Genomic DNA, 24561 nt, shown 5'->3' on the forward strand with positions numbered 1-24561 from the left:
ATTGTCATGTTTTTTTTCCACTTTTAACTTTAGTCGCTCATTCTTACCCATTTAATTATTATGTCTAGCATCAAATGTTGGAATTACAATCCGGCCCCAGTATTGTAGAAGGTTCTCGACTACTAACAGGGATGAAATCTGTGAGACGGTTTTGGGTAGACGACCCGGATATTCAAAAGGTCTAGGTTGGGGCCCTAAGCCTAAGTTAAGAAGGAGTACCATGTCATCAAGCTCGTCATCTACTCAAGGAACGGAGGCGGGAATGGATGAATTGAGAGTCAATTTCCAACAGTCTCAGTTGAGGATTAAGGAACTCGAAGACGTTCAGAGAAGAATGCAAGAGGATCATGCGAGACAAATGGAAGAAATGAAAAAGAAGATTGAAGACATGGTACGATCACATAGAGGAGGCTCATCAAATTAGGTATGATTACTACATTATTTAGTTGTGTAATACATTGCTATCCTGCAGTTATGGTAGCAAAGTTTAGTTATGTCTTTAGTTATGTCATTTAAAGCTTCAACAATCTCATACAAATTAGATAAGCATCCCACCATGCCTTGATGTTTCAAAAGCCCAATCACAGTCCCTGAATCTCGCTCTCTCCATGAATATCACTCTCTCCCTGAATCTTGCTCTCTCCATGATTCTTGCTCTCTCCCTGAATCTCACTCTCTCCATGAATCTCGCTCTCTCCATGAATCTCACTCTCTCCATGAATCTCGCTCTCTCCTTGAATCTCGCTTGCAAAGATGCCCTCAGCAGCTTCACACCCTGATTGACATCCAAAGTAATAACTTTCTCCACCAAAGCACCAACTTCTTTGGTATTAAACTTGTTCAGGGGAGTAATACTAGAAATGGTGGACATTGGTTTCATAGTCAAATCATCCATCACCATGTAAGTAACCACATCCTTCACAAACCCTCCTCCCGCATTTCTTTTTGCCTGTGTAGTTGCACTATTAGGTGGATTCAAAATTCACAGGCTTGGTTCATAACATACAAATAACTTGGACAAAGATATTTAGGATTACTAGAAACTTTATAGTTAGATCTATAAAAGCATATGTATAACTTCATTTGATCAGCTGAAGATTCAATATTAGGCAAAAGCAAGGTAGAGCCAGACAATGAAACTTTAGGCTTCAAAATGGTGTCTTTGCTCTGATTTGGTTGTAAATATGTGTCATTTAAAGCTTTAACACTCTCATACAAATTAGATAAGCATCCCACCATGCCTTGATGTTTCAAAAGCCCAATCATAGTCCATGTATCTCGCTCTCTCCATGAATCTCGCTCTCTCCCTGAATCTCACTTGCAAAGATGCCCTTAGCAGCTTCACACCCTGATTGACATCCAAAGTAATGACTTTCTCCACCAAAGCACCAACTTCTTTGATATTAAACTTGTTCAGGAGAGTAATACTAGAAATGGTGGACATTGGTTTCACAGTCAAATCATCCATCACCATGTAAGGACTAGAATCTCGCTCTCTCCCTGCCTCTTGCTCTCTCCCACCATGCCTTGCAAAACATATGTTAATTTAATTCAAATTTTTTTAAAATCTTAAAAGAGATCACTATTTTATGCCCTGTTTTAATTTAATTAAGATGTGTAATTGTGCTTTTGTTCGTTCATGCTTGCATATGAATATGATTCATATCATTGAATTTTGTAATGTAAGCAACGAATAAGAAATTCTCAACTGTTATATTCATCCTAAACTCATAATAAATTCTCAACTTTTATATTTAATTAAGATGTGTAATTGTGCTTTTCCTTTTCTTTTGATCTTATTTTTATTATTAAATTAGAGGGAGCCTTAACTTGTGATAACAAAGGAATTAAAAAGGAGACTTAAGCAAATTACATAGCAAAGGTGTAGTTAGCCCAATGAGCCCCAACTATGGATTGGGCTAGAATCAAGGCCCATCCTATCATCAAGAGAAATGAAAGGCCCGTAACAATTGTTATTTCAATATTCCTAAGGCCCAAACTTGCATAAATGGATATGGATTTGAATTGAAAGCTCTCCACTTGGACCCATTAGAATAAAAGAAGAAAGGGTAATTGCAATAAGTGGTACTTTTAGAGGTATTAATTAAGTGAACAATAATATATTTAAAGAATTGCAAAATAAAAAATCTTTCAGTAATAGACTCCATCACTAATAAACTCTTATCAGTGATAAACTCTATCATCAAAAGACTTCTACCAACGATGAAATCTATCACTGATAGACTCTGTTTCTTTCCTCCTTCCAAGAATATTTCTTTACTATTATTCTACCCCATTATCCTATGCATGCACTAATATTATTTTGAGATAAGCTAGCCCTTCTTACATACTTCTCATGCAAATTTATTTTTTACTAGATTTTAATCTAAAAGATCATATAGGACTTTCAAAAATTGAAAAATAGAGGAAATTGAATTGTTTATCGATATAACATTTCAATGTTTTTGTTTTATTGTAGAATGTTGTTCGGAGATGAGGTGGGACAATTGTTGAAGATGTTGTGTTCAAGAAGTGTTCTATATGTTGTTCTCATTTTATTCTTTTATGTATTTCGACTTCGTTTGGATATTGTAATTTTTTACTTGTTATAAAATGGACTTCATTTTCGTTTATGTGAATCTTTATTTGGTTAATATGTTTCACATGATTTCAGATCAAATTTTAAAAAATTTCAAACGATATATTAAATTTTATTACTCCCCACGCATATAGGATCCCCTGCGCACTTTAAAACAGCGTTGGGAGTTGGGGGAACTCCCGACGCTTACATGGCGTCGAGAGTTAAGGGGGAACTCCTGACACATTGTAGCTCGCCGGGAGTTCCTGTAGTGTGTGTTTCCAACTCCCCACTTGGACAAAACCCCAAAATGGTAGGCATATTGAGTCAGCGAAATAGGCTAGTACTCTCACCCATACAAATCAAAGATTTGCCCTCATTGACAGGAGTTCATAATTCACTCAAGATTAAGGTCAAGTTACCTATGATCATCCTAGTGAAAACTTAGTTTCTTCAAGCAACAACGTTATACTGAGAAACCAATCATTTCATAGTCCGGTCTTATATAAACTCTTTATATAGGACACCCCCACTCATGTGTCTCTACATGAACAATATGGATTATATTGTTTGTATCACTTACAACTCATGTACAATTACAAAGTGGGTCATATCCGCAGTGTCACCAGGATAAGGTACCCAACCTTAACCATGTATTATAGATCTTTTAGTCAATATTTCGACACGATCCATTTGTATGTCTACCACATAGTTTTCAAGTTTCATAAAACGATCTTGGATCTTAGTTTATTGGATTGAATTAATGTTATCTAAAAGTCAAATAAAATACTTCTTATTTTATTAAATAAATATTTTTTATTTACAAAATAAAAACTACAAGATAAATGAGATTTAGGACACTAAATTCAGCAACACAAAAGGAACTAAACTCCACCTATGGTAATTGTGCCTTTATCCACAAAATTTGACAAGGTCGAAGTTCTTCTCTCTGATGCTGTCTATTAAGAGGAGAAATTCAAAAAGACCAAAGCATATTTTGATCTTCAGGATGCCATGGTGGAATATGGGGTTTGCTAGAGTATGAAACATAACCTCCATCATCACCCTGAAAAAAGCTCACAGTATCTCCTTGATGATTTTGAGAAGTATGGACAAGATCCTTACGTGTTTCCTACGGATTTAAGGGTTCTAAGAATGGTGATCACAACCCTGAGAATCGTGATCCTCCTCCTCCAATTGTCTGACTCTACCCACATCTCCACTTATTGCTTGAAGTTATCTACATTATTTCTTGCTTTTACTTCGATAGGTTGCTTGTAGCGAGTCCGGTAGATGGTTTCTCGCTTTCTTTTCCTTGTTGTTTGATGCTTCCTTTGGTGAAGACTGTTTGTACTTTAGTTTAACTTAAATAAAGACTTTGTTTGATGCTATCTTGCTTGATTCAAACTTTCCTTCTATTTTATTGAATTAATTGAATTGACTGCAAAGTTTATCTCTATCCTCAAAAAGGAAAAAAAAAACTAATCTAACTACTCATAGTATAAAAAAAATCTGGTCAAACGGTAAAAGAAAAACCTAGCTAAGAGGGTCGGTCGACCTTGACCTCCACTCTCCTAAAAGTCTTTTTTATCTGATTTCCTCCATGCCTCTCGCAAGCTACACATTAGCAGTCCTTTGATGGTCTTTGCTCCCCTTTGACTATTATGGTTCCCCTACTTGTTGAAAACTTCATGACTTGGTGATAGGTAGAAGGAATTGCCCTAAGCTCATGCAAAGTTGTTCTTTCCAAGATAACATTGTATGTTGATGGGTAGTCCCCTACCAGAAGATTGATCATCCTAGTAATCACCCTGGGCTCTTCCTGGAAGGTTACAGGTAATTCAATCACCCCTTCTAGATGCACTTGATCTCCTCCAAAACCAACCAACAAGGTGGGACTGCTCTTCAGCCGAGTCTTCTCAATCTTCATCCTTTTAAAAGTTGCTAACAATAAGACATCTGTCGAACTCCTTACATCCACCAAGATGCAATGTACCTTGACATTTGCAATCATCAAAGTGATCGCTAGGGCATTATTATGTGGTTGATGAAGATTTCTAGCCTCTACTTCTATGAACTCTTATCTTTCTGTCTTCTCCTGTTATCTCATATAATCCTAACCCTTTCAGCTCATTTCTTGCTTGTCCGTGCGATGGCCTTCCTCTTCTGTCCGGAATCTTCTCTTGCTCGTCGTCCAAGGATTACCCTAATCTCCCTTGGTGGGTAATTTTTCCTACCTAGGGATTTATCCTCTCGAGTTGGCTGTGGTTCCCTACTAGCCGACCTTGGTCTTTTATCTCCTTTCTCCTCGATGTACTCTTTGAGAAACTCATTCCTTATCATGGTCTTGATTTTATACTTAAGTTGTACATATTCTCTGATGAGATGTCATGATAAAAGCAATATCTATCCTTATCTCTTTAATGTGGGCCCGATTTCATCTTTTCGGACTCTTTCAGGAGATTGATGCGACGTATCTTCATAAGGATTTCTTCTGGCTCCACGGTTGTTAGGGTATACTTTTCAAACTTATATAATGGTCAAAATTCAGTCTGCTTTGTTTCATCTATTCGATGTCTTTTAGATTCATCTCTCCTTGATCTTCCTTCTCGATCTCTACTTGTTGGTCTTGGTGATACTTTCCTTAACTCGTGGGCTACTCCCTTTTACCAGAGTAACTATTATGTATTCATGTATTTCTAGGCCCGTGCAAAACGTATGATTTGGCCTCTTTTTTTCCTAATGATCTCATGAACTTTATATCTCTTAATCCGTTTACCAAGGCCATTAAAGCCCCCTCGTCTGTATAACTATCTACCTATAGCTTTTCTGTATTAAAACGTGTTATGTACTCCTGCAATGTCTCGCCATACTTCTGCTTTATTGATAGAAGATGGGTCGTCGGCTTTCTCTGGTCTCGTCCACCTAAGAATTGTGTAACGAATGCTCGTGCTAGATCATAGAATGACCCTATCAACTTCCATTTTAACTTCTGAAACCAATCCCTTGTCAGCCCAAGAGAATGCTTGGCACCTCATCGCATCACAAATCCCATAGCCCTATTATGTTCTTCATGCTTATTTATAGTTTTCTTCATTCCGATTTTTCACTATCCTTATTCCTATTTGGAATAGGGATTGCTCCTGCCAAATCCCCCAAGGAAACGAGGTTGTTTCCTTGAGCTTGGCCTTGGCTTAGGTTGAGGCCGAGCGTAGTGGTGTGGGCTACTTTCTTTTTCCTTTTTCCTTCTACGTTTAACTTTGATTTTTCGCATGTCAAATGTCCTTCTTGTCCTTCTATCCAATTTTACTTATAACATAGGATTTTTTTTTTTGCAATTTTATTTTTAAGTTTAAGGCTATTTTTTAAACGTTTTAAAAGTTTAGGGGTATTTTTTAAAATAAAACACTAAACAGTTTCCATCCAAAACTAACGATAATGGTATTTTTTTTTTTTCCTGAAAGTTTAAGAGTATTTTGAAAATTTTGAAAGTTCAATTAAATTTTTAATCCAAAATATAAAGTTTATGAGTATTTTGTATAACTTATTAAAAGAAAATCTAAATGCACGTGCAGTTTTGTAGTTTTAATTGAAAAGTTCTAAAATATGGTGGTTTTTTTAGCATGTAATAATTAAATATTATGTAGTGTTATTTTAGTTACTATCAAAGGTTAAAAACGAGATGATGTAATAATTTTTATTTTAATGTTTTAATATTACCGCTTTTGTCATTAAAATCTTCTATATAGTATAAAGTAAAAATTTGTGTGAGTAATTAAATCATCAAATAAGTAGGTTAATATTTTAGTATTGCAAAAAAAAAAAAAAAAAAAAAAAAAAAAAAAAAAAAAAAAAAAAAAACCTTATTTTAATGTTTTCACATCGTCGATATCACTTCCAATACAAGAAATGATGTATTTTTTCATCATGTAACAAGTTTCGTTGGATTAAATTCTCTCAACCTATTCGAAGAGAGAGAGAAAATTAGGAAAAACAAAGATTCTTCTTTATAGCCTAAGTATTTGAAAATTATGTTCAAAGAACAAAAAAAGAAACAAAACAAAACAAAAATTTATACATGAAATCTTGTAGTTTTAATTGAAAAAAAAAAAAAAAAGTTTATTTATGTCAACACATAAATATTATTTGAAACCTTGTTTTCACAAAAAGATAGGAAAATTGTTATTTGAAACCTAAAAAGTTCTCGACATTTCAAAATTAACATCTTATCTAAAAACAACTTTTTCTACCATCTTTTTCTTGATTGATATATTTTCAAATTGTCACAATTTAATGTTGGATATATATAGAGTGAAAGAAAGTGAAAGTTTGGTAAAAAATTTAAACATAAAAATAGATTTAATTGTGTAGATTAATTTCATTGTTTAGAAACGCTTTCAAATTGGATTGAAATTTCAAATTAACATGATGTTTGATGTAAAAATTTAACATGTATGAAAGCTAAACAATTTAAAATTTAGTTATATTCCAAATTTCACCCAAAATCAAATTTGTTCAAGTTTGGTATTAAATGGTAGACAAAATCTCAAATTAAAATTTGGGCATATTCAAAATCAAATTTAAGCTATAAAATCTCAAATTAAAATTTGGTCATATTTCAAATTTTATTCCAAATCAAATTGTTCGACTTTGAGATTAAATTGTAGATAAAATCTCAAATTACATTTTGGGCATTTTTTAAATTTCATCCCAAATCTAAATCATCCAAATTTATATTTTTATTCTCAAGTCAAATTAATTAAGAATAAAATCTCAAATGTATGTAAAATTCAAATTTGGGTATCTTCCAATTTTTATATCAAATTCATCTAAATTTAGATTCCTATCTCTATTTTCAAAACAAGTTGGTGTAAAATCTCAAATTAAAATTTGGACATATTCCAAATTTTATCCCAAATTCGAGTTAAACTTATGTACTAAATTCATAGTTTGACTGACACATCAATTAGGTCAAATTCAAGAACAAATATATTTGAATTTCGATTCCAACTTTATATTTTTTAAAGATTCATCTACCCATATATGTGCATCAATCTCAAAGAGGGGCATTTGTTGAAGGAGAAATTTTGGACGAATCACAAATTACCACGTCATTTACTAAATTAATGACGAAATTTCAAATAATTGAATTTTCGATTAATTAAAAGTTGTCATGTATCCCAAATTGAAGTTGAAAATACAAATTTTTGAATTCCGATGATGCCACTTTTTTCGTCTTGACCGTTGGATCAAATAAAATTATTTTGGTCAAATTTGATATTATAATTTTGTCTAAAGCCCAATTGAGCCCAAAAATAGACTTAATTTGATCCAAATATGGCTCAAATCCAACCAATTGGGCTCAAGAGCAGCCCATGGACCAACTAAGCCTAAGCCCACGAATCCCACTAGAGAACTCTATAAATAGAGGAGCTCTCTCCATTTGTGGGGTCGACAATTCTACACTCAACAATTAGAAGACACCATAACTCGACATACTTGAAGACTGAAGTCCGATATAAACATTCTTCCAAGACTCCAAGCTCAAGCGTACGCTCTCAATCGGGAGAGAATCAGAGGATGAAGTACTAGAGATCGAATCACATTGCACCAAATCAACACCAACTCAAGTTCAACTTCATGAAACAAGTTTCTCCAGAAGCTTCATGCGAACACTAATCCTCCAAGAAGATTATCAAGTCCAAAGGTCGATCGTGCAAGAAGATCAACCAGCCCAAAGGCCGATCGTGCAAGAAGATCAACAAGCCTAAAGGCTGATCATCTAGGAAGAGCAACAAGTCCAAAGGTCGATCATTCAAGAAGATTAACAAGCCTAAAAATCGATCATCTAAGAAGGTCAACAAACTCAAAGGCCGATCATTCAAGAAGATCAACCAATTTAAATATTAAAGTTTATTTTGAATGCATCAAAGAATTATTGTGTTAAAGATTGTATTTATTATACTAAAATTAATACAATACAAAGTTCAAATTCCACGAATTAAATTTCTCTTGAAATCTTCTGTGAACAATACTCCAAAAGTTTTGTCATATACAAAAATCACCTAAGAAAAAAAAATACGTAAAACAAAAGCACTTTTGAAAATTTTTACTATAAAATATAAATATTTTTGAGATTTTTCTATTTATAAAATTTACCTTTATTGGCCTTTTCAAATATAAAAAAACATTTAAAAGTTGTGTATTTTTGGAATTTTTCTATAAAATGTAAATATTTTTAAATATTTGTTTATATTTAAAAAGCCCCTAAAACAAATTAGATTTTGAATGTTTACAAACGAATAAAATTATGGTTTTCGGATTATATTTAATCATTTATAATAAATTTTACGATAAGGACAAAATTGACTTCTTTTGAGAAATCTAAAATTTGAAATAAAATCTTTCAAAGTGAACTTTACAAGAATTGGAATAATGTGAGTACAAAAGCATGAGTGAAATAAATTATAAAACCTCAATATTCTTTATCATTTATAAATGATAAATACGAAGATGTTTTTCCATTTCAGTTTTTTATTATTATTGTTGTTGTTATTATTATTATTATATTATTTTTAAAAAACATGGAGATGTTTAATTGATTCTTAACCAATGTGTGATATGCAAATTCTGAAGGTTAATGTCTCCTTTGATAATCATTTGATTTTTAGTTTTTAATTTTTAGAATATTAAGCCTATAAATGCTAATTCCATCTCTAACTTTCATGCTTTATAATCTAACTTTTACCTATGTTTCAAAAAATCAAGTCAATTTTTGAAAGCTAAAAAAGTAATTTAAATTTTTTTTTTAATTTTTTTAGAAATTGCCTAAGATTTCAAGCCTTGCAATTAAGAAAGATGCTAACTATGGTAAAAAAAAAAGGAGAAGAAATCAATTTAATTTTCAAAAATCAAAAACAGAAAACAAAATAGTTATCAAACGGGACCTAAAACAAAATCATCAAAATGAACTAGTTCAATTGCCATTCAAAGGTCCGATACTCTAACTTACCTATTTAAAAAAAAAAAAAGACAAGTAATATCTTATAGGAATTAGAATAATGAGAAGAAATGTATGACTAAAATAATTTTTTTTTTAATTGTAATATTCTCCATCTTTAAATATTAAATTATTGAGATGTCGGAGAATGAATTCGCTATATTCTCAAAATAACTTTTTAATCGAAAATTGGGAAATAGGAGAGAATTCCTCACCCATTTAAAGAGAAATTATTGAAAACGAAAACTTATGAATGAAGACACTATGAGAATTTTTATGAAAGCCTTCATTTGCTTCACTTCAATTGAAGTTTTATTTTTCCAATTGTATCCTAATTTTGCTTCAAATAATAAACAAAAATAGTCAAACTTTTGAAAATCTTGCCCTATCGTTAAGATATAAGTTTTCATGAGAGGTAAATCAAGTTTACAATATTAATTACTTTTGCTGTTTACTTGCTTTTAGTCATGGTAATGAGATATAGTACCCGCCTTGAAATTTGTAATCAAATTATATAATCTAATTGAGAAATGAAAGGTGTTCAATTTGATTGTAGTTGAAAATTATGTGGGATCCACCACATTTATCATTATCGTTATTGTTACTGTAACAATAAGAAAATTATGAATTTATCACATTTATTGTTACCTTTATCGTTATCATTACTGTTACTGTTATCTTTGTTGTTACCGCTAGGATGAAGCAGTAATAGTAACGATAATGGTAATAGTAAAATATGACAGATTTATAATTTTGGATAAACGCGATCAAAAGCAATTCAATTATGTTTGCTAATCAACCCTATTACGATTCATCCATCAATGAAATCTCATTCCGATTATACCAATCTTCATTACGATTTGGTAAACGTGGCCTTAGTCTCATTTTATTGCTTGAGTTTTTTTACGTTATAATAGAAATATTGATTCATCCATCATATTAATGTAGAAATATTTATGAAAATATCGAAATGTGGAACGAAATCAATATCATGGGAGTATCTAGAAACCATGGAAATGGAATCATATTTCCCACGTTTTTCACACATTCTTTCAACCTTTGTCTTTGAAATATCTCAAATGTTTATAATAGTGGTATTTATAACTATTTATAACCTACAATTAAGTATAATAAATACTATTTCTAAACTTTCTTTGCTACATTATTTACTATTTTCCATTCATTCTCTCTTGTTTACTATTTTCTATCAAACTAAAATAGTTTATACCCCAAACACAAACTATTATTAGGAGGGGTTCGCCAGTTAGATTGGATTGGGTTGAAATACTTTATAGACCCAATCCAATTGTTTGAGTTATAAGTTTCATCAAAATAACCCATATCAAATAACGAACCCAATCCAACCTAACCACCAAATACTTAGGTTAGGTTAATTCGGGCTACTCAAATCATTTATTTGATTTTTTATTCTAACAATAAGTATATTGTTAACAGATGTAAAAAATTTATTTAATTATTTTCCTACATTGAATAAAGATTAAGAACTCAATTTCAATTTATATTGTGAATTTTTTTTCAAAGTGTTAAAAAATATTTTTAGGAGATGTTGGAGAATAAATGATCCAAAATCATTCATGAAATTAAATAAAATTAAAATAGATATATGTATATATATTGTATCATTAGTAAAAGGCATACTTTATAAAAATTAATAAGAAGTTCAAGTTGGTTCCATAGGAATCGAATTCCCAATTGAAGCATTTTATCGCTTTTGTTTTGATTTTGGGAAGATGAAAATACAGAAACACTAGATCTAAAACAAACATCAATATACTATAAATCATTTAGGCTAAACATGAATTTAAAGACAAGAAACTACTACCTTTGACGACTCTTCTTCCAAGTAATTTCCAATAGTGTTTTCCTCTTTGAATCTCCTCCTCGACAAAGACGCCTCCAAATGGTCTTCCTCACTATGTCTCTTGGCAAGAACCCAATATATGGAATCAATTTGAAAGAGAACAAGGAAAAAAGGAGAATCGATTGTGAAGTATAAAAATAAGCTCAAGCATACAAATCAAGACTTCAATGGCTATTTACACTTTCTTTGCAATTTGTTATGTAACTACTTGTATCAGCTCAAAGTATAAATTTGCATCATTTACATTTAGTTGTGAGATCTTTCATAAACTTACAAGGAAGCTACAAGATCTGTAAAAAAGTGACTTAGCTCTTGAATAATAAAAGTTTTTCTCCTTCCCGTGGATGTAGGTACTTCATTTCTGAACCACGTACATTTCTGTGTAGCTCTTCTTCCCTTCTTTCTCTTTATCACATTGCATATTTTATCTTCTTGTTCATTCATACAGCAAACTCACGTAAACAATCAAACAAGAAGAGGATTAGAGAGAAAGCTTCTGTAAACAGAAGTTTGAAACGAGAGAGAGAAAGAAAATCATATTGTTTGTTAATTTTTTTCTTTTTCCCATCAGAGTGGTGTAACTTCCATCAGGCAGCGAAAGTGGTGATTACCACATGTTGCACATCAGCTGGAAGGTTGTGGAGCAACCAGAGACAAGCGATCTACCTACCAGGTCTTGGGGCAAATCAACTAAGGCCTTTGGATCGTGGGCCTTTTCAACTGAAGACATTTTCATCATTTGGCCTTTTCTTGGTCAAGAAATTAAGTGAGCAAACCCAACAAAGTGGTATCAGAACAAAAAGACTTACAAGATTGAAATTCTTGAAGATTCAAGATTCAAGTTTCACTCCAAGATGTTAATAGCAAGATTTGAAGTAGAGAAGTTCGATGGTAAAGGAGATTTTGGTCTATGGAAGGCCAAAATCAAAGCAATTCTTGGCCAACAAAAGGCTCACATAGCTCTTCTTGACCCATCTATATTCCCAGCCTCAGTGACAACTCAAGAAAAAGAAGATTGTGAGCTGGCAGCTTATGGTACATTAGTCCTAAACCTTGGTGATAATGTTTTAAGGCAGATCAAGAAACAGCCTATAGGATATGGACTAAATTGGAAGACTTATATGCTACAAAGGATATTCCTAGTAAAATGTACCTTAGGGAAAAATTCTTTACATTTAAAATGGATTCATCAAAGTCTCTAACTGATAATCTAGATGAATTCAAGAAAATTGTTGCTGAATTCAAAACCTTAGGAGAGAAACTTGGAGATGAAAATGAGGCCTATGTGCTTCTTAATTCTCTACCTGAACCCTATAGGGAAATAAAAAATGCTCTAAAATACGGAAGGGATAACATAAGTTCTTATACAATAATATCAGCTTTAAGAACTAGAGAGCTAAAGTTACAAACTGTCAAAAAGGATCATCCTAGTGGTGAAAGGTTATTTGTTAAAGGAAATTTTAAACCAAATCACTCAAAGGACAGAAAACCACATAATTCGGAAGAAAATAAGCCTAAACAGAAACTAAAATGTAAATACTGCAAAAAAAAAGGACATTTAATCAAAGATTGTTTTATTTTTAAAAGGAATAACCAAGAGAAAGAAAAAGACTCTAAAGGTAAATAGCCTGAAGCTTCTGTGGTAGAAGAATCTTATATCTACTCAGATGCTCTAACCTCAACCTTAGATAAATCCAACCATGTAAAACCCCTAGGAAAAACATGATTGGGTCCTAGATTATGGATGCACCTATCACATGACCCCTATGAGACCATGGTTCAACACCTATAAAGAAATTGAAGGAGAAATGGTTTACATGGGAAACAACCAAGCCTGTAAGATAGAAGGCATTGGATCTGTTTCTATGAAACTTAAGGATGGAACTGTTAAACTTCTTAGGAATGTAAGATATGTTCCACTTCTTAAGAGAAACATAATTTCTTTAGAAATGCTTGATGCAATTGGGTGTGAATATAGGGGCAAAGAAGGAACCCTTGAGGTGCTAAAAGACTCTAAGGTAATACTTGTTGGAGGAAAAGTAAATGACTTATTTGTGGTTAAAGGAGTTGAAATGATGACAGGGGTATATGTTACCACCACAAATGAGATCATTGAGGCTGGTGTTTGGCACAAGAGACTGTCTCACATTAGTGTTAAAGGCCTAGAAGTCTTATCTGAGCAAGGGATTCTACCTAAAGGTCTCTCAGATAATCTAACTTTCTGTGAACATTGTGTTTTAGGAAAAGCTACAAAACAAAGTTTTACTAAAGCACAACATACCAGAAAGGCTATTTTTCGATTCCGCCAATCCTATGATTTGATTTGCTTCATTATTGGAAATGGATTTAGTCAATTTCTTTTTTTATTGAATCAATAAAAAGTTGCCGGCCCAACCCTATACACTCTAAGATCCTTTTTCAAATCTCCTTCTATTCTCTTTTTATTGGAGAATTGAAGGATTTTCGCATCGTGCATTTCGTGTCATTGCCCTTCGTTCCGCTTCGATTTGTCTAGATGTGATCCCAACTATTAGAATATTAGTAAATGCTCTGGAAGTGGCCAAAGAAGGCTTTGAAAGAAGAACCTCCACTTGAAGGCGACAGCAAGATCTCGTAAAGTTTTGCGGTTTTTAGTTTTAGATATTATGTGCCTAGATTATATTCATTCAAACCTATGGGGTCCAGCTCCTACACCTAGCCTAAGTGGCTCAAGGTATTTACTCTCTTTCACTGATGACTTCTCAAGAAAAAGTTGGGTTTACTTCCTTAAAACTAAAGACCAAGTGTTTGATATGTTTAAGGAATGGAAACTCATGATAGAAAAGCAAACTTCTAAAGAAATTAAATACCTGAGAACTGATAATGGACTGGAATTCTATAGTGAAGAGTTTAATAAGTTTTGTAAAGAAACGGGCATAACTAGGCATAGGACTGTTAGATTTACTCCTTAACAAAATGGAGTTGCTGAGAGACTTAATAGAACAATCATGGAAAGGGTTAGATGTCTTCTTTCAGATGCTATTCTTAGTGAAAAGTATTGGGTCGAGGTAGCAAGCTACACTGTTTTCACCTTAAATAGGTGTCCTCATTCTTCCCTAAACTTCCTAACTCCTGAAGAAATATGGACAAAACATTCTCCTAACCTAGATAATCTAAGGGTATTTGGATGTGTAGGCTATATTCACCAAAGTCAGGGGAAACTAAAATCTAGGGCAGTGAATTGTATGTTTGTTGGGTTCTCAAAATGTGTTAAAGGCTTTAAGATGTGGAATCCTATTGAGAAAATATTTGTTGTAAGCAGGGATTTTACTTTTAGAGAGAAATAGATGTTTATGCAAAAGGAAAAAAAAAATCTGTGAAGTTCCTAAAAGCCCTATTACTGCTAGGATTGAGGTGGAGGCACCTAAAGATTCATCCACTAGTCACAATCCTCCTAATGAATCTGAAGAAGAAGAGGAAAAATCTGGTGAGTCTACTAAGCATACTGAAACTCAACTTGATTTGAGTCAGTACTCATTAGTTAGGGATAGACAAAGAAGAGTGATAGTACCTCCAGCTAGGTATACTGAAACTAATTACATGAACCTAGTTCTAAATGCCACAATAGTTCCTAATGATCAAGAACCTGCTACTTTTGAAGAAGCAGTGAGTTGCCCTAATGCTAGGTCTTGGATTGAAGCTATGTGTGAAGAAATGGAATCACTCAGTGTCAACAACACTTGGACCCTAGCCCCTCTTCCTAAAGGATACAAGCTTATAGCTTCCAAGTGGATATATAAACTGAAGGAGGTTTCTACTAAAGAAGAAAAAACTACGTATAAGGCTTGGTTAGTGGTTAAGGGATTTACTCAAAGGGAAGGCATAGATTATTCTGAAATTTTTTCACCAGTAGTAAAACAAAACTCTATCAGACTTCTACTGTCTCTAATTGCTCATTACAACCTTGAATTAGATCAACTAGATGTTAAAATAACTTTCCTTCATGGAAATCTAGAAGAGTTTATCTATATGGTTCAGCCTAAAGGGTTGAAAAAAGAGGAAAGGAAGATCTTTATTGTCTCCTAAACAAATCTATATATGGTCTTAAACAATCCTCTAAATGCTGGTACAGAAGATTCAGTGACTACATAGAGAATATTGGGTTTCAAAGGAGTACCTATGACATTTGTTCTTATATTAATTCAACTACCTATAAGGACAAAGTCTATTTACTCCTCTATGTGGATGATATGTTGCTAGCTGGGAAATCCAAGAAGGATATAAAACATGTCAAAGATCTCCTAAAGAGAGAGTTTGACATGAAAGACTTGGGTCAGTCTAAAAAGATTCTTGGGATTGAAATAAACAGAGATAGGGCTTCCTCTATCCTCACCATCAGTCAAACAAACTACTATGAAAAAGTTATTAAAAGGTTCAATATGTCTAATGCTAAGCCTGTTAGTATACCTATTGCTAGTCATTTTAAACTCTCCTCAGCTAATTCACCTAAGGAAAAAGATATAGAACATTTAACTCAAATGCAATTAATCCCTTACAACCAAGCAGTAGGTAGTTTAATGTATCTAATGATATCAACTAGACCAGACTTATCCTATTGTACTAGTCTTGTCAGTAGATACATGTCTAACCCTGGAAAAAGGCACTAGGAAGCAACAAAATGGATATTAAGATACTTAATATGGTCTAAACAATCTAAATTAGCATATCAAAGTACAAAAGAAACAGAATTAGAGCTATATGGATATGTTGATTCAGATTTTGTAGGTGACCAAGACAAAAAGAGATCATTAACAGGTTATCTATTCTTATATGGTCCTAATTTACTATGTTGGAAAACAAACCTTTAGTCAATCACAGCCCTGTCTACTACTGAAGTAGAATACATGGCATTCTCGGAAGCTATAAAAGAAGCATTGTGGTTAAAGGGGTTGATGAAGAACTTTGGTATCAATCAAAAAGTAGTAAAAGTCTACTGTGATAACCAGAGTGCCATTCATCTTTCCAAAAATCCTCAATACCACTCAAGAACCAAACACATAGATATAAAATATCATTTCGTAAGGGACATAATAGAAAAAGGTGAAGTTGAAGTTCACAAAGTCTACACCACTGAGAATGTTGTTGATATGCTTACCAAACCTGTTTCAAAGCTCAAGCTCTCCAACTGTCTTGGTCAGATTGATTTCTAGCTACCTGAAAAGGGGTGAAGACCAGTTAAATCGGGAAGGAGAAAAGCTTGCATATTGAGCTTGAGGTGGAGATTTGAAGTATAAAAATAAGCTCAAGCATACAAATCAAGACTTCTACGGCTATTTACACTTTCTTTACAATTTGTTATGTAACTACTTGTATCAGCTCAAAGAATAAATTTGCATCATTTACATTTAGTAGTGAGATCTTTCATAAACTTACAAGAAAGCTACAAGATCTGTAAAAAAGTGACTTAGCTCTTGAATAATAAAAGTTTTTCTCCTTCCCGTGGATGTAGGCACTCCATTATCGAACCACATACACCTTTGTGTAGCTCTTCTTTCCTTCTTTCTCTTTATCACATTGCATGTTTCATCTTCTTCTTCATTCAGACAGCAAACTCACGCCAACAATCAAACAAGAAGAGGGTTAGAGAGAAAGCTTCTATAAACAGAAGTTTGAAACGAGAGAGAGAAAGAAAATCAGATTGTTTGTTATTTTCTCTTTTTCCTATCAGAGTGGTGTCACTTCCATCAAGCAGCGAAAGTGGTGATTACCACATGTTGTACATAAGTTGGAAGGTTGTGGAGCAACCAGAGCCAAGCGATCTACCTACCAGGTCTTGAAGCAAATCAACTAAGGCCTTTGGATTGTGGGTCTTTTCAGCTGAAGACATTTTCATCATTTGGGTTTTTCTTGGTCAAGAAATTAAGTTAGCAAGCCCAACAGATTGAGTAGAGAGCCTTCCACCCTAAGAGAAATAACTTTTTTTATAACTTCTTTCAAAATACATACCTTCTATATTTTTAACGTCTGTGAGAATATTAACTTCGTGCTTCCATAATGCCCTACATAGCATGGGAGTTTATTTAATTTAAAAATGATCAATTAATTAAATTAATTAATAGTTTGTTTAAATAAAAAAAATTAATTTAATAAATATTCAAATCATATTTAACATATATCTCTCTCATAACATATAGGTTTAATATGAATCTTATTCATATTGATATACAACCTATAGTTTTAATATAAATCTTATTCATATTAATTTAATAATTGAATCACATTCAAATATATTAATTCTCCTATATTATATAGTTTAAATTTGAATCATATTCATAATTAACTGTATAATAATTTATCTATATACATTATATTTTGTATTAATTATATCATATACATTTAATATGCATTTCTTAAGTTAATTTGAACCATTCAAAATATTTTTTTTAAAAAACCTTGATGAGCTAGCAAGAGAACCTTATGGACCTAGATAAGGCATCCAACCTTATCCATATACTATAGACCCTTTAGGTTATTATTTGAACATAATCCACTGCATGTCAACTACATATTGTTCAAGTCTCATGTGGATAACCCTAGATTTTGATTTATTGAATAGAGTTATGTAAATTTAAGACACAAAATAAATTGTTTATTTATTTACAAACCACGAGTTTAGGGCATAAAACTCAACAGGATTGGGTTGCGTTGGGTTATTTTAAATGAATCTATGAACCAACCCAATGCCTAAAATTTTCATTTATTTGCACCCAACTCAACACAAACTGTATGAGCTGGATTAGGATGATTGGGTTTTTTAGGTCTTCAGGTTTTTTGAACACCTTTAACTATTATAAACCACAAACTATTATGATACATTGACTATAATAACCAACAATTAAATGCCCCAAACACCTTAGTCCCTACGGTTTTGAAGTTGCAATTTTATGCTTATGGCATGGTAAACCTTATAAATAGTTCCTATGGTTGGATAAATTTTTTGATGAAATGTGGATGAATTTTAACTTTCAAACTATAGAGAGTAAAATTTAAATTCTTAGCTAAAGTGATCTTAGCTGAACGAGAATTGATATGATCTTCCTTCAAGTTGAACGTTTGATTCTTCATCTGCACAAATTGTACTAAAAAAATCTAAATTTCTCCAAATTAATTTAAGAACCAAATTTGCAACTTTACCTATAAAGTCACTTATTTCAAAAACTACAAATAAAAATTAAATCCAAAATTTAAAATATTGAGATCAGATATTGCCGAAATGTGTCAATGAAAATATCAAACAAAATGTCGATGTTAATGGATATTTCTTAAAAATTATAAGAACAAAAGAATTCAAAAAAATTATTTAAATTAAAAAAAAATGTTCTCCTAGTTATGTTATATTCACATGTTCACTTACTTTTTAAAATTTTATAGATTTTTTTTTTTTCAAATATAGGCCACATTTACCTAAGAAAAAACATAGTAAGTCCATGGTAATGAGGAGAGTGAATCCTATTTGATTATTTTTTGTGTTGTTTATTTATATTCTACATTCATACTGAAATCTAGGTCTAGTTCCAAATTTGTAATAAAAAACGCAAACTGACTTACAAATGAAAAGTGGTCAATCCAATTGCATCCGAAAATTATGTATTGTTACGATTACTATTATTGTTACTTTTCCTGAAAAAAAATGAATTTTGATATTTTTTCTGTTATCATTACTATTTGACCTTTGGAAGTAAAGGTAACAATAACAATAAATTTGACAAAATTCATAATTTTAACTAAATGCAATCTTAAAAACAATTCAATTACATTTACGATTATGATATGTTACAATTGATCTATTGATAAACAATTACACCAAATCACCGAATTTCATTACGAATTAAACATGACAATAATGAAAATCTATTACAATTTAATAGCATGACGCACGAGAATTGTGGTCTGGATTCATAAAACTGTCGATTTCCAACTAGGATAATTCATGAATCCTGGTCAATTTCAAGTGATTTTAAGAATTTAAGTCAACTTTCGTCATAATTGGCCAGGATTCAAGCATTGTTATTTCCATTTTTTAAATCTTTAATTCCCAAAATCCAAAATTTATCATATTTTGTTCCTTTGTTTCCCCATTCTATTTTGCTCGTCTGTTTTCTTTCCCCAAAGAGATATGAAACAGTAGACAAAAACAGCTAAATTCAGGAAAGGAAGGAAAGGGAAGGCCAAGTAGGCAATAAAAAAAGAAAAGGAAAGAAGCTAAAGAGTTGAGACTTTTAACACCAAGTTAAGAAGAAGAAATACATGTTATTAGAAAAGGAGACTGCTTTTGAACCAGATGTTGTCTAAACCAGAGTAATTCCAACTCTCTATATTGAACTCTATCTGGTTACAAAAACAATGTCTCCCCACATCAGACTAACCACATGACATCATTTTATTACACGGGGAAACTTCCAGTCATGAAAATATGGTCGAGCGTTCGACGCAAGCCATATTTATTCACAGCTGCATTAGCAGCTCTGAACCCTTCCCCGTAAGCTGCCGAGGCATCGTTCGCTATTTGGTGCATGAAAAATTCACCCAGTTTGTTTTCGGCAGAAGATTTACCGCCTTTCTTTGATGATGAAGAGTAGTGAGACGAGGAAGAAGAAGAGGACGAGGATGCAGCAGATGTCGAAGGTCCTGATCTATACCCCGGCATTACTACTTCTGATTCAAGCCACATGTACGAAAGCACTTGACAGATACCTTCTTCTACCTCCGGATTAAGGTTGCGATATCCTACCGTAATTTCCAGTTGTATCAATAGTCGAAGTAAGCGTATGGATCAAGATTCATAAAAAGGGAAAGGGAAGAAGATGGAGCTTTACCTTTTAGTCGTAACCAGCCGTGCATCAACTCGTGGGCAAGAATAGCACCTGTCAGTAATCTGTAGAAGCTAAGAGTATAAAAATAGTGGATGACGTAAACTCGACAGAAGAGTCATGGTATAGAAGATAGATATATGCTCAAATATTGGAAAACATTTCACCACATTATAGTTTCTGTCATGTCGTCGTGTCCGAAGGAAACAAATTAACAATTTAACAAATGATCTTGGAAAGTTCAAACATCATGAAGTCTAAAAGTAGTTCCAAGTTCCATTTTTCTCATTTTAGATTATATTCATGCAAACATTAGAATCTTCAATAAATATCAAAGTATAACATCAAGAATGGCTACCTTGGGAGACCATAAAGAACAAGAATGGCTGTAACTTCACATTTACGAGTCAGCTTCTGCAGTTGAGTTTTCATTCCTACAAGTCGTCGATGCCCCCCCATTCTTGGCCTCCCAAGGATCTGAACATGATTAATGAGAACAAGTTTAATACCTATAAAAAGCTTGATCGCTACCCTACAATTTTGAACGAAAACACAATACAACTCTACGAAAACGTACACTGGTGACAGTCTGCTCTTCAGAAAGGCATAAACCTCTAGTCTCGGGCATGTGATGGAAACCCTGTAAAGAAAAGGTGTTGATCAGAGGACTTGCTTTATAGGTACAAAAAAAGGCGTAAAAGATAGTTTATTACATGCTTCTCCCCAACAATAGCTTCATTTAGTGCCTGTCTTTCAACTAGAAGCATGGGAATTTGCTGATCGATTCTCATGTTCATTCCTTCGTAATAGTCTCGGATGGAATGGTAGAGTGGTTGGCAGTCTCCTGTGTCCATGATAGCAGACTCCATACATTCAAGGCATAGGCTCCGTCCGTCTCCCAAAGAAACATATCTTGCATTCCAAGACTGCAAAATCATATGGAATTGTAGTTAGCACTAGAGGGAGAAACCTCAGCCTCATCCAAGCTAAATGGAAGTAAATAACTTATCATTTTGGGAATTGATCTTAACTATTTTAATTCATACCTCCAAACGCTCGCAGCTACAACAACGGGCTGTGCTGTCATGCTCATGTGATGGACAATACTTTTGAGACCAAAAAGGATGACATCTGTACTCGATCAAACCGGCTCGATTGGTAGGGATCTGAAAGTTGGGAACCAAAGAATCAGGAAGATCTATTTGATCAAAGAAAAATGTCAGATCCGACAAGTTCTTTATACTCGCTAATGAAAGATGCCAATGCGGTCCGACAAATGTGTGGATGTTCCTCACAATCTAACAGGAATGTGATACATAAAGTAAAGTGCCATGAAGACCATAATGAAATTCTTACAAATTGGTGGCAGACTTCACACTTTGGATGAGTCATCTCTTTGAAACAGGACTTGTGATATGGATCTTTCCCAGACAATGAAAACTTGAATCCACAGAGGAAAAAAAAAAAAAGAACTGGTAAGACTAAGAAATTACATGATAGAGATGCTCGACATTGTTTTTAAACAGTAAATCTCTGCATTCAGCCTTGAACTTGAATGAGAAGGAAAAGGAAACAGAGTGGAAAACATAACTAGGAGAAGAAAAGCAGAGCTAGGATCTTGAGACCAAAGGATGGATAGAATATTAGAATACCTCATGCTCGGTAATAGGATAACCACAAGAACGACAACAAAAGCACCCAGGATGGAAGTAGGTGCCCATACATCCTAAATAATTGCCATAGCCGATTGCACGATTGCAGCCACCACAATATCTGTGACTTCAAGACAAGATTATGCATATAGCAATTAGACCATTTTATGAACTAATCCCAAAATCTTAATGCTTGAAAAAGGCATTTGTTGTCTAGTTAAGTTAAAGTCACATACAAAAGTGAGTAGATTGAAAAGATAATTGAATAAGATTCATTTATGGATATGATACAGATGGACAACATAACATTATACCTGTAGTCAATGGGATGGAACTGGGGAGGGGCAAAAGAAGGATATGGAGATAAATTCATCTTGTCCTGCAGTTCTCTAGCAATTGCTTCATCATTGTCCGTACGCCAACGAGACCCTGATAATTGAAAAAGAAGAATGAATCGATCTTAATGATTCCCTTTTGAGAGAAAAGTGCGAAACATTTAAAATCCAAGTTCAGTTTAGGGGATCATACGATTTCGCTTTTTTAAATCTTCAGCTAAAGAGAGTGCAATCGCATGATCTAGTTCTTCTTTCTCCTTCTGAGCTCTAGAAGGATCGTCCTGTTCAAATAAAAATTCAATAAAGAACCGTACTCATTCAACCGACATGCAGTTCATTCTTCCCCAACATTATTCAAATGGAACAGATTTACTTTATTATCCCTGTTTTACACTATAATGGGCTTTTGCTTATACATGCTCCCTTGGCTATTTACAACAGAATCACAGAAAGAAAATCATAGTTCAAATTTCAAAGATTGTTCAAGTACCAAGTCCTTTAAAAATGAATGAACAAACCACTGATTGATTAATAATCACCTTGGTTTCTGTTCAAATCAGTACAAACCAAATAAAACACTGTGATTACCATCAACTACAATAACTTTAGTTCTTCTTCTTTCCAAAAGGAGGGAAAAAAAAAAAGAAAGGCAAAAGGGGGCTTGAAGTACTTCCAGTTAGCTATATGCATAAAGAACAAACAAACTATTATCCCAATCCACTCAAAAAAGTGAAAAGAAAAAGTCAACTAAGATAGCCTGTTACATCATATGCTTTGTCTAGACAATATATGAAACCTCATTACAAAAGTTGAATATCTCAATGATAAGCTAACCATAGAAGATCAAACTGAAGAGAGGGAGAAAAGAAAACAGAAGGTTCACCGATGATCTAGCCGGAGCTCGCCAGACCATGTTCTCCTGATCACCAAGAAGTTGTTGTGGATGACGGCTACCACCGCCGCCGCCTCCACCGCCGCCACCTCCCCTGTTGGCTCCTGACCGGAAAATTTTGCTCAACCATTTCATCCACCCAGATTTTTTCTCTGCGTAAGAGGAAGAAAAATCCCCTGTTCGTCAACAAAGACGAAACCCAAGAAGAAGAAATCCATAAGGAAAAATCCCAAGAGAACAAAAAGAACCCAACCCCCCCCCCCCCCCAACAAAAGCTGCGAGTTCATTAAACCCTCAAATGAAAAATCAAAACGAAAAACAATGAAAAGGGTAGATACCAGAAATGCAAGGCTGAGAAAGATTATTAAGACCAGAAGGAGCCATGAAAACCGATAAAGGGTATTTGATCGTAAATCAATCGGCGGAATATGATAAAAACGAAAAAGGGTGATGAAATCGAAAAGGACCCAGAGAGAAAGAAGGGGAAATAAGGGGTTAGAAGAAAAGGGATTGAAGAACAATGAATTAAGCATCGTTAAAAGCAGTACAGAGAGATAGGGAGGGAAAGAAGAGAATCTCTAAGAGAGAAAGGAAGTGATGAGAGATTCTTGGCTTGGGAAAGCAATGAAGAGAAAAGTAGAAGGGAAAAAAATGAAGGGGAATCTGCTGAGGCGGAAGATCAATAAAGCAACGGTGGAAGAAGGGCTCAGAATCATGGAAATGGGCATAAAAGCCATCTTTTAGAGACAGTGTGTACGCTCAAGTTTGTATACATAGATTGAAAATTGGAAATGGGTTTTGCTTAGTACACGCTTTCGATGGGAACAATTTGAAGAATTTTCTTTTTTAATCTTAAATTCTCTCTTTTTCCATTAAAACACCTTCAATTGCTTTGCTTTTTTAGTGGGCAAAAACAAAAACTTTGCACCGTGAGAAACAGGGAACTCGTTGACATCCCCTTCAGGATATTCTTCCATTTTATTTCTTTTTTTCCCTTTTGCCCCATCTTCCTCCTTCTTCTTCAATGTTTTTCACCCCCCCCTAAAATCTCGATGTCGCAAAAATATCCGGCATCAATTTTACGAAAAATATCAATATCAATTGATAGATATTTTTTAAAAAATTTTAAATATATATTTCAGAGATATTTTCAAATAAAAAAATAATCAAACTTCTTTATAAATATAACAAAATTTCATTATCTATCACTACCACAACAAATAACTATCGAGTTTAAATTTACAAATAAACATCTAAAGTTTATTATTCACTATAATAATTTTTTTTAACTATAATAAGAGTAGAAAAATTCAAATTATGAGCTGCATTGTTAATAACACACTTATAACAATTAACTATGCTCGCTTTAGCTA

The 24561-nt window shown here is 33.3% G+C and overlaps 1 protein-coding gene across 6 annotated transcripts; it reads right to left on the bottom strand.

Moving 5' to 3' along the window:
- Nucleotides 1-19681: 19681 nt before the first annotated feature.
- Nucleotides 19682-24176, bottom strand: LOC120080465 (protein DA1-related 2). Of its 6 annotated transcripts, none has more exons than XM_039035123.1 (12): nt 23527-24176; nt 23180-23340; nt 22490-22577; nt 22276-22390; nt 21962-22088; nt 21666-21749; nt 21356-21475; nt 21023-21235; nt 20887-20949; nt 20668-20786; nt 20316-20383; nt 19682-20226 (listed from the first exon to the last, which is right to left on the bottom strand). In XM_039035123.1, the coding sequence occupies exons 1-12, from the start codon at nt 23570-23572 to the stop codon at nt 19883-19885; spliced, it is 1548 nt and encodes a 515-aa protein (XP_038891051.1). In that variant the 5' UTR covers nt 23573-24176; the 3' UTR covers nt 19682-19882. The 6 variants fall into 6 exon arrangements, with proteins under 6 accessions (XP_038891051.1, XP_038891048.1, XP_038891047.1 ...); XM_039035120.1 differs by having other exon boundaries at nt 21962-22082; nt 23180-23364; XM_039035119.1 differs by having other exon boundaries at nt 23180-23364.
- Between the last annotated feature and the right edge of the window lie 385 nt (nt 24177-24561).

This window comes from Benincasa hispida, chromosome 6, assembly GCF_009727055.1.
Source record: "Benincasa hispida cultivar B227 chromosome 6, ASM972705v1, whole genome shotgun sequence".
In the NCBI taxonomy this organism is placed as follows: Eukaryota; Viridiplantae; Streptophyta; class Magnoliopsida; order Cucurbitales; family Cucurbitaceae; genus Benincasa; species Benincasa hispida.